General features: G+C 51.8%; 1 protein-coding gene and 1 long non-coding RNA gene across 3 annotated transcripts; one reads left to right on the top strand and one right to left on the bottom strand.

The window, feature by feature from the left end:
* Nucleotides 1-2,815: 2,815 nt before the first annotated feature.
* Nucleotides 2,816-8,857, bottom strand: CHST7 (carbohydrate sulfotransferase 7). The gene has a single exon (XM_027446944.3). The coding sequence runs from the start codon at nt 8,783-8,785 to the stop codon at nt 7,358-7,360; it is 1,428 nt and encodes a 475-aa protein (XP_027302745.1). The 5' UTR covers nt 8,786-8,857; the 3' UTR covers nt 2,816-7,357.
* A 229-nt stretch (nt 8,858-9,086) lies between these two features.
* Nucleotides 9,087-10,504, top strand: LOC106017632 (uncharacterized). 2 transcript variants are annotated; one of them, XR_003493079.3, is made up of 2 exons: nt 9,087-9,750; nt 9,848-10,504. It is a non-coding gene; the product is annotated as an uncharacterized lncRNA (long non-coding RNA). The 2 variants fall into 2 exon arrangements; XR_001191181.5 differs by having other exon boundaries at nt 9,851-10,504.
* Nucleotides 10,505-10,977: the final 473 nt, after the last annotated feature.

Genomic DNA, 10,977 nt, shown 5'->3' on the forward strand with positions numbered 1-10,977 from the left:
TGCTTCTGCATTCAGCAGAGCATCGTTAGAAGAGGAAAATGTTCCATTAATTAACTGCCGCTCTCTAAATTATTCTGTCAGGTTTGTGGCATCACAGGAGACTCCCCCCCCACCTCACCCACTGCCATGCAGTAGTTAAGATTTTAATAATAAACTTTATCAGAGCACAGCCTAGCTCCTTTTCTATCAAGAAACAGTTTAAGTAATGCTGGCTAGATGCTCCCAATGTGCCTGTAACTGCTTTGACTGTAAGTTCCTAGAAGAGCCAGCTAACAAATATTTTAGCAAGAATTTAGTGAGAATTAATAGCAAGCTATGGCACCCAATTTACAATTCATGATGCAAAGTGAAATTCATATAAAACGATTCCTCATTTGCTGCTGATATTATTACCGTCACTTGATCAGAAAGAAGGAACTTGAGGCTGGAGCCTGTTTTGTATCAGTTTCCACCTCTTGTATCAAAACAACAACAAAACAAAACCCACTCGGAACAGGCAAGACCAGTAAGCAAAAGCACCTCTATTCATGTGCGAATTTGGTGTTGTATAAGCAACTGAAATATTTATCTGGTTATCTGATACGGGGGCATTAAGGCAGACCTTGGAGTGGTTCCGCAGCTTGAGTGTGGAATAGGGAAATTGCCCAATATGAAAGGATAAATGACCCCAAATTGCTCTGTAAGGACAAGAATTACCAAATTGAGGCCTGAACTGGAAACTAATAGGCTTGAAAGCTGATTAATGCTTTGTTGTTGCTGTTGTTGTGTAAAAAAAAGAATCATGTAATTGTGTGCTTCTGATAAGATTAGTTAACAAAGTTGGTACAGGCAAGTGGTGGCAGACTGTTTTCTGCACCCAGTAAGAGAAGTAAAAGGCTTCAGCTGAAGGAGGAATGATTCAGATAGACAGTAGGGAGAACTTTTGACAGTGGGCATGCTGCTGGGGCTATGCAGTCTCCATCCTTAATGAGTTGAAGAGCAGCTTGGGACAGGTGACTTAGGTCACATCCTATTGCCCTCAAAACACCCGAGATAAAGCTAGGTATCACTGCCTATTCTTACACTGGTTTTAGGGGAAAAAAAAAAAAAAAAGAAAAAAAAAAAAAGAGGAGAGACAGTTCACCTAAGTCATCTCTTCACAAGCAGCAGCTACAATTATTATGGTAAGCTGAGGAAAGGTTTCCAAAACTTCCATCAGTGAGGCCTCTTCTGTACTTAGGCTGATATCGTAACAGTCCTCTTGCATTATTTTAATAACTGCACTCACCTATTTCACCTCTTTCCTGTGATTTAAATGCTTGCTAAAACATAGCTGAAAGTACCTGTTTCACACATGTGCATAAATTAGCAAGAGGAGAATAATTTAACAAATTCCTAGCAAAGCATGAAGGACAGCTCATCCACTATCAGGGCAGCATTAGGGCTGCATGGCTGCACACTCGGGTACACAGCTGGATTTTTACCCATCGCAAGTAAACACGCACGTGGCTTGTGTTTACACAAACAGGGCATTTTCCCTTTCCCCTCGGCTCCTCTCTTCTCAGCAAGCAGGGCAAACGAATTTATGATATTAATTTTGCTCATTGTGATTTATGGTACAGCTGAGCTCTAATACGTTTTGCTCAAATCCTGGCAAAGACAAAGTCACCAGGCTTCTTCCTAGGAAGCTTTGTGTGACGACAGCCCGCTGCAGGGTACTCCAGAGCAAACTGTTTTGCAGCCTTTCCGTGAAGGTCAGCATTACCTCCTTTTCACAGAGCACAAACAAAACGCACAAAGCATCTGTGAGCCACGGGCTTGGCTCTTTTTGTAACATGACAGCCCATTTTTCAAGTTTCATTGTTTGGTGTGGAACTTTCCACAGGGCTCCTGGATCACTCAGCTTCACCTGTTGCCTCCACGTGGCTGTCTACCCTAGCAATCCCTTTCCATTTCTAAATTAGTGGAGTTGTCTCCTAAAAGGAGCTGTCTTTTTTCCCTCCCTTCCTGCCCCATTTGGAAGCCTCCTTCAGAGCTGCACCTCAGGGTCACCCTGCGAGCCACCGGCACCCCTGACACACTCTGAGTCCTGCTTCAGCCCTTCTGCATGTGCCAGGCTTCATGCGGGATCGGTTCCTCCCCAGACAGGTCCACCCTGTGGAAAAAAACACCTGCGATACACATACAGCTGTCGAGGAGCATGGAAGGGAACTCAGTGCCCTTGGGCTCAATGATCCTTGTGCGTCCCTCCCAGCCGAGGATCCTGTATATGCTTTGGAAGCAATGGATGTCAGTGACACGCACATGAGGCACTGCCAGCACTGGCGCTTCTCAATCCGAAGTGCAAACATCTGTTACTGGGGCCAAGGACACAGCCGAGGGCCTCCTCCAGACACATCTGTTCCGTCTGCGGGTATTAATGACCGATGCACACAGGATTGCAAAGGCGCTCCCAAATCCCAGCTGGATCAGGCAGCTCCCACATCACCCCTTTTCCTCACAAGCCAAGCTTGACAGTACTGAGGGGCAATGGGGGGAAAGAACCTTGTAAAAGCTAAGCAGGAGGGTGCTGCTCCCACCTCAGATGCTGCTGGGGGCAATTAAGCTGTGAGGCAATTAAGAAATTCCTTGGGCAGCGTGGGGCTGGAGGAGAAGGCATCAGCGGCAGCGCAGGGATGGCAGCTCCTGGTGGTATTTACGTGACTTTGGTACCCACTGCTGTGTGCCGTACACCACACCGAGCTTTCCTGTGGGGAAGGCAGAGGCCTGAGCATGCTTGCTGAAGAGAAAAGCAAGGCAGGTTTTGTTCGGTACAAAATAAAGACAGACACACATATACCAAAACCACTTTTACTGAGCACATGCTGTTTTTTTGCAAACATTAATATATTTGGCCAACTTGGAATGGCAACAGAACACGCATTCCTCACACAGAGGTCAGCTCCCCTGCCTGAACAGGAGTGCTCGTCCCAAAGCACTGACGTGACAGAAGATTTCACAGACATCTTGGAGAGCGTTTGGAACACAGGCAAAAGACCGCCGCATCCTAACCCTGGTTTCGAAAGAAGAGGGACTGAAATTCCCAAAGAGAATTGAGCCTTAAGCCCAACACGAAACATTTCAGCCTAGATACAGTTAAAGTTTGGCAAAGTTACATGGTTAGAAATGAGGAGAGAAATTTGGGAGCACCAGGGAAAGGTCTGATTCCCATTTACCAACACAAGAAATGGGGCCGTGGGTCAGCAGCAGAGCTTAACAGCTCAGTGCTGGGAGCTGTAATCTGCTGGTGCTAAATGCCTGCAGAGGGTGTAAGCCCTACAGAGCCAGCCAGCTTCCAGCCAGCCTGCTGTCCGGAGCCGAGACCGCTGGAGGTATGCCTCAACAGCCATAAATGGGGCCCTTAGCCATAGAAAACCTTAACCTCAATGCCTTTGGATTTAAAAATCCAAGTTGGATTTAAAAACCTGAGTTTGGGTTTAAAAAAGTCTCTCTCCCATGGCCAGTGTGGCCTTGAAAATTTCTGCTAGCGCAAGACTTGCTCTGACGATCTTGTTTTTGCCATGTTTGTCTCCACGGCGGTAGGTGCCACGTCCAGTTAAATAGGGATGGCAAAATAAATTCAGAGAGTCCCAGTGCCGGCTGGATTGCAGGGTGATTCTCAGAAAGCACAAGCACCATACTCGCTGTCCCTGTACCCCAAATACCACCAGGGAGGCTGAGTGACAACTCTGCAGGCTGAGGAAAAGGACGGCACGTGCTGCCAGGCGTGCTGGCTCCTTGCTGCCTTCCGAGAGCTCAGCTCTCCATGGAGGTGTTGCTTAATTGCGTTACCGTAAGAAACCCCAAAGTTCTGCGCTGATTTTTATGATCTTACTGAAATCTGTGGTACCAATGCCTGAAGAGAACTTAACGTATAAACTCACAGCTTTTCTTGAAGGACAGGCAGTGAGCGGGGGAACAGGACAGAAATGACCGGAGCGATGCTGAAGCTGTTAAATAAGGAACTTTGCTGCCGTTCTCCATTCCTGCTCTAACGCTTCTCAGGGGATGCTGCACTGGGAGAGCTTTGTGCTGACAAAAAGAAACCGAGGAAATAAACACTTCTGAGCAATGAAAACATTTCTGTTGTATCTGAAGCGTGTGAGCACGTACCACGGGGATGTACAAGTGATGCTCTAGGACTACAAGCAACGCAGAGGCTCGGTAGTTTTTGACTCCGACCTCCAGCATTTCTCACAGTTGTCACCCAACAATTCAAATTTAACAATTTAAGCACAGGCACAGTGTTGTGACAGAGCAATTAGCAATTCCAGCGTGGAAATGCCGCATCTAGAACACAGGGCTTTGCGTACAATTACGGTGCTCAAGTTTCGACCTCCCTTAAGGCGAACGCGTGACGACCTTTAAGTTAAGTAAAACCAGATGACAGAAATAAGTTGTATAAGCGTTTGTCAGTTTTGTTTCCATTTCCCACCACGGCTCAATGTATTAAAGTTGTTAATTCATTACAAGCAGAGTAAAACAAGCCTACACTTTCCCCAAATCTCAGCCTAAACTACTCAAACTTGCCATTAGGCAACTGCTGCCCGGTCCTGGATGCTCCTGCACATCCTGCTTGAAGATCCTGCTCTGTGCTACTCCATTTTTCCACTTCATATATTCCCCGTTGATCATTTAGTGGAGTCTTCTAATAAACTCTCATGCCCTGAATGCAAAACGGAAACTGCACTTGCTGTATTTTTGTACACTTTGCAGAACAGAGCCCTTTTCACAGCCCTCAGAAACCTGCAGGAACCACGCTGGGTCTTAGGAGAACAGCTTGGGGTGAGAAAAAAATCGAATGAATCACTAGCAGAAAGAAGAAAGTGCATCAGGGAGCAACTTCCATTGAGAAAAATAAATATGGGTACAGAAAATGCGTCTCTGTCAAGTGTGGAAACTATTTCAGAAGACACTATATGCTGTACAGGTAGTGGATATTTTCAGCTATAAGCACCTCTTGTCTTACCACGATGAACTGAGGCTAAGCACGCGCTTCCAACAACCTCTTTTACAAAAGACCATCACAACCCGCAGTGGCAAGAAGAGATTCCTGGCCAAGGTGAAGCGAATGCTCAACAACTGCACAGTGCAACCCTGTGACTGCAGTGTGCTGAGAAACAAATCAGCAAGCTACCCTGCATTTTGATCTCCCATCTGACGTAAGGAAATTAGTACCGTACTGTCTTTTGGCATGCGATTAAATCGTATTTTCTTCCCAAACCTGTCCGCACAAGCCGGGCTGGGTGTCTGCCAGATTAGGCTACCCAACACAGGTTATCAAGGCATCAGGACAGGTATTGTTCATCTAAACAAATCCCACTGCTAAATAGCACCACAACATCCAGAGACCGATTCTGCTCTCATGCTTACCTACAGCAGGACACAGAAACATCCCTTAGATAATACAAAGGTGGTTTCCATACAAAATGGGCCCCTGCAATTTTTACCCCAAGCAGAAACCAAAGGATGCACAACTGTATGGTGCATGCTACCATGAAATTAGTTGATTCACTCAAAAACACTTTTATGCCTGCACTTTTCCTCAGACAATGACAGCAGCAATGCTTCTACTGCTAATGTACCCTTTGGTGGGAAGGCTGAGGAAGGAAAAGAGCTCAAATAAATTAAGGCTCACCCTAGCACCCTGGCATGTTTTACAGCGCAATATGCAAAGCATGAACAACTACAGTGCAATGCAAATGTTTCTTGTAAGAGAGCGTAACCCCTTTGAACTGTCTTTATTTCCAGCACTTTATATAAATATAGCTTTGTTCTTGAGCCTGGATTATCCTCAGTTTGAAGTTCGTGTTCTCACTTTGTGTTGGAGGACTGTATGTAAGCGTCCCCACAGCCTCGTATGCTCCTGCAGTGCCATTGAGACGCCGTCAGGTTGGAACGGGCTCAAAAGCCGTCCGTAACGAGTTACAGCGCTGTGTCCTCACGTTACACTTAAACCTCCTATCCCCAAATCGAGAAACAGAACGAAGACACTTGCACACACGCACATGCACACCCTTCTCATACAAGCTCCAGGAAGTCTGCAGAAAAATATCATCTGAAAACCCAAAATGAAACTTAGAGTTTTTTTTTCTTCTCATTTTTCTCTCTCCCCCCCCCCCCCTTAAATACAAACTTTTATTTGGGAGCTTCTTCTTACGCCAAGATGAATTTGCTCAGCCCCGTTAGGAAGCATTTGCTTTTGTCTAAGCACACGCGTGACCAGCTGAGAGGATGTTATTGTTCGGAAGGGATGTGAGCAGGGGAACCTGCGCACAGCACAATGTATCAGTCAGGAAGTTAGGGAAGAAAAGTGATTCACTCATCCAGTTGAGGAAACAAAATGGAAATACCAAGAGTTCACCTTCCAGCTACAGTTATCTCTACGGGTGTCCGCAAAAGACATGTTAGCCACCTGTATTGCACGTGAATATCACTACAGGAATGTATTAAAATACCCAACTTTACAAAAGGGTTACGGATTTCTTTAGAAAAGTTACAATTTAAGGAACAAACATGTCCAAAACACTTAAGCATCCAAACACTTTCCCTGCTCCTACAACCAAATACCCGAGTGCTCCAAGGGACAGAGGGGAACTGCAACGAGGAACGGGAAGGAGACGAAGCCACCCACACAGACAGCGCTCACACAGGCTCAGCAAGCACCAACACCAAGGCGTCCTCCCTCGGCGGAACGTCCTCCCGTGGCGTGAGACTCTGGCAGTCGGGCCGTGCATAAACGCCACGAATTTCACAGAAGCCTCCTTTAAGTGTTTTAATAGCAATACAGTGGGACACAACGTGTTTTCATGCTCTGGAAGGGGTGATCCTCTTACGTTAATAACTTTTGAGTCCTCTGATTCCTTACTGAGAGCTGTTGTCCGGGGGATTTTTAAAGTTTAACACAGCATTCTTGTTTTCTTTTTACACAACCCCCACTCTTGGCATGGGGTCACAGTTTCACATCTAGGGGGCCTCAGAGTCCGGCACTGTGCCCCGAGGGCATCTCTCACCAAACACCTCAAGAACGTGTCCCCTCCATCGTCACCTCGGCAGCCGCTCTCCCTGGCCTCTTGGCACCCAGCGGGCGCTCAAACCTCCCTCCCTCTGTGTGCCAACGCCAAGGCCAATGCCAACGTGTTCACCGATGCCAATGTGTCCTTCAACGCCAATGTCAATGCCAACATGTCCACCAACACCAACATGTCCACCAACGCCAACATGTCCACCAATGCCAACATGTCCACCAACGCCAAGGCGGAGGCCCATGAGGCCACTGTTTCCCTGTCTCAGACAGGCCCCCATGCCACGGGGTGTCCTGGCGTTGGTCCCGGGGCCGCTACCGCCCGTCGTCGGGGCTGAGCGGGTAGGCCAGCAGGCTCATGGCCTCGCTGCACGCCGCCTCCACCTGCCGCACCTGCTGGCGGCTGAGGCGCTCCCGCCACGCGTGGACGGCCTCTCGGGCGTCGCGGGCGGAGATGAGGAAGGGCCGCTCGGAGGAGTACGCCTCGCCGCGGGTCATGTTGACCACGAAGGCCTCCATGGCGGGGGGCACGGGCAGCCCGGCGAAGCGCAGCAGGCGCCGCAGCTGGGCGCGGGGCTCCCGCACCAGGTCCTCGTAGCGCAGCTGCGTGTAGCGGTGCCGCAGCCCCGACGGGGCGCGTCGTGCCAGCAGCAGGTCGCGCAGCCAGGCCTGGCAGATCACCTCCAGCGCTCCGCCAAGGAAGAACTCGGCTCGGTGCTGCGGTGGCGGTGCCCGACCCGCGCCCAGCAGCCCGGGGGGCAGCGGGCCAGGGGGTCCTCTTGGCCGAGGCGCTCCCCGAGGCTCGGCGCGGTGTCGGCTGCGCAGCACCTGGATGCTCTCCCGCAGCAGCGCCTGCTTGGCCTTCAGGCGCGAGTTGTGGACGGCGCGGGGGTCTCGGAAGAGCTGCACCACGCGCAGGTTGAGGCCGGGCTCGCTGAGCAGCGGCAGGAGGGCGCCCAGCTCCAGCAGCCGCACGTCCTTGATGACCACCACCGGGTACTTGCGGCACTCGGCCTCCAGCTCCCGCAGCGCCCGCGGCGGGCAGCGCTGCTCGCAGGCGGCGCCGTCGATCAGCCCCACCTCGGCGCGGGGCCGCGGGGCGGCGGGGCAGAGCGGGGCCGAGCAGATCACCTTGTTGGTGCGCCAGCCGAAGATGCCGGCCGTGGTCAGGTTGGGGGAGCCGGGGGCCAGCGGGTCGCGGGGCCCGGCCGGGGCGGCGTAGAGGCGCAGCACGGAGAAGTCGCAGCGGAAGAGGGAGCGCAGCATGTCCCGCAGGGCGCCCTGCAGGCTGAGCGCGTCTCCCGGGTACAGAGCCTGCCACAGGTGCCACATGGGCTCGTAGAGGTAGAAGACGTCGGGGTGCTGGTTGAACAGCTCCCCCACGAAGGACGAGCCCGTGCGCCAGGTGGCGTGCAGGTAGATGTGCCGCTTGCCCGCCGCCGCCCCGGTGCCGTTCCCCGCCGCCCCTCCGCCGCCTTCCTCCTCGCCCTCCTCCTCCTCCTCGTCCTCCTCGTCGCCCGTGGGCGCCGGGCGCTGCTCCCAGCCCCACTCGCTCAGCGCCTCCTCCAGGCTGGGGCAGCGCCGCAGCAGCGGCTCCTCGTCCCCCCGCGCCCTCCTGGCCCCGTAGTCCAGCGCGTAGGGCACCAGCAGCAGCAGCAGCAGCGTGTAGAGCCCCAGCACCACGGCCAGGCGCCGCGGCTCCCCCCGCCAGCACCAGCACCACCGCCGCCGCCGGCCCTTCATGGCTGGGGGGCGGCCCCGGCCCGGCCCGGCTCGGCTCGGCTCGGCGGGGAGGGGAAGGCGGCGAAGTTAGCGGCGGGGGTGTGGGCTGCGGGCGGCCCTCCCCGCCGGGAGCACGCCCACGGGCACCGCCGCCTCCTCCTCCTCCTCCTCCTCCTCCTGCTCTTCCTCCTCCTCCTCCTCCTCCTCCCCGCGGAAGCGGCCGCACCTGCCCCGCCGCAGGGCCGGGGGCTCCGGGGGTGCGGGGCCGGGTCCCGACGTCTCCCGGCGCTGCGGGGAATGAAGGCGGCGAGGAGAGGTGCGGGTGTGTCTGCAGGCTGCGGGGGGTTTGGGGCGGGCTGCAGGAGGGGAGCTGCTGGGGCTGTCCCCCGGGGTTTGGGTTTTGGGGGCTGGGGGTGGGCAGCCCGCGAGTGAGGCGGGTCCTGCAGCCCGCACGCCCAGCACCTGATCCCCCTCTGACAGCCGCTCTCCTGGCTGACAACGGGAACAGTAACATCACCGACTCCGTCTTCAGCATCCGCTTTTTTAGGCTTTCCAGAATAAGTTAAATAAATCTCTTCATCTGAGCTGCGCAGCCAACAGGAGGTCGACCCCAGGTGCTTAAATACGAGCACACAGCCTCAACATCCAGCGCAGCCCCTGCCTGTCCTGGGGAGATGCTGACGGGACCAACACGGTGGGTCACGACCCCCTGTGCACCTGACAGAGAGGCGATGTCCCCGTCCTGCTGGCTGTGCTGCCCGTCCTAACCTCGAGGCAGCTCAGGAATCAACAGCTAAGCACAGCACTCAGAGAGAAATTCAGCCGGGATGACATGGTCCTCACCCGCAGCCGGTGCTGTCTTCGCCTGCAGAGCGGTCTGTGCGCTGCGTACCCACCTGTGCCATCACCTTCACCAACGATACCACACAAAACAGCAGGCAGAAATGACCCCCCAGTTATACAGCTTCTAAAAATGCTCCTATAGTGTAAGCGTATAGCTACGGAGTCTGCAACTGCTGTTGCATTTTTCTGCCTGAGTGAGTAGACGATAACCAATACCCTTATTTCGGATTTATTTGGTAGCAGAAGAGAAACACAGAGCGCCAGGAGAGAAAAAGAGCGGTCCTGCTCTGTCCAGGTGGTGAGCCAGCAGCCTGCCTGCTAACACTTTCTTTGACCTCTGTTAAGTACGTGTTAAAGACTTGGCTTCCTGCGGTTTATGGCGTGCTGAGTGAGGAGGTGAAGCCAAACAAGACTCCTGGACTCCTGAGCAGGAGAATGTAAAAACGATGGCATCTGAAAGGAAATCCCGTCCCAACATACAGTTCCCTGTGTACAGTCATTGTGGCTTTGGGCATTTTAAACAGTCAGATAAATCAGCCTGAGCTTCAGCTCCACCTTTGGTAAGGCCAGGATTTCATCTCGACCCTCCCACAACCAAAGGAGGCGGACAGAATAAAAACACACTTGCCAAAAATGGGTCATGGGCTTGCCAAAAAAACTTGACCTATACAAAGTAGATGCTTATCTAGTAGTTTGAGGAGGTACCTCCAGCATGGTTGACATCATGCATGATAATAATTTTGGAGGATTTACCAACTTACGCTTACTGGGACGGGATCCTGAGAAGTACAGAGGAGTGTGGTTATATGTGAGCTACTGGGGTTTTCCCTTTATATGACATTTCACAGGGTAAGACAAACGAGAAACCAATGAAATAAATATACGCATTTTTGGTTTTTTTTTTTTTTTTTTTTTTTTTTTTTCAGACAATGGGGCTACAAACTTCTATGGCTACTGTTCTGGAAAAGGCAGAAAACACAAATCACTTTACCACAGGCTGTTTTTACTGATAGAAAAACGTGGGAAGTTCTCGAAAGATTATCAAACCAAACAAGAACCACAGTAAATGTTTTGTTCTGCGCCTTCGCAGTGAGGCTCCTGTGCTGAAGTGGGATTAGCCTGTAAATGGTTGCTTTGGTTCTTTTGGGGTTGTTTTTTTTTTTTTTTTTTTAAATGTTTGGTTTTATTTTTTGTTTTTGGAGTAGGGAGAGAGCACAAATCCCAACAAAGCTGGTATTCATGCTGCAGCTGATGGGGCGCTTTCACAAACCTGAAATCGCCTCTTTCCAGCCTTGTGATGGGTCATGAGAAGTATCAGATCTGAACACTCAGGAGCTGATTGCAGGTCCTAAAATAGCAGGGAGATCAGC

This window comes from Anas platyrhynchos, chromosome 1 (assembly GCF_047663525.1).
Source record: "Anas platyrhynchos isolate ZD024472 breed Pekin duck chromosome 1, IASCAAS_PekinDuck_T2T, whole genome shotgun sequence".
Taxonomy (NCBI): Eukaryota; Metazoa; Chordata; class Aves; order Anseriformes; family Anatidae; genus Anas; species Anas platyrhynchos.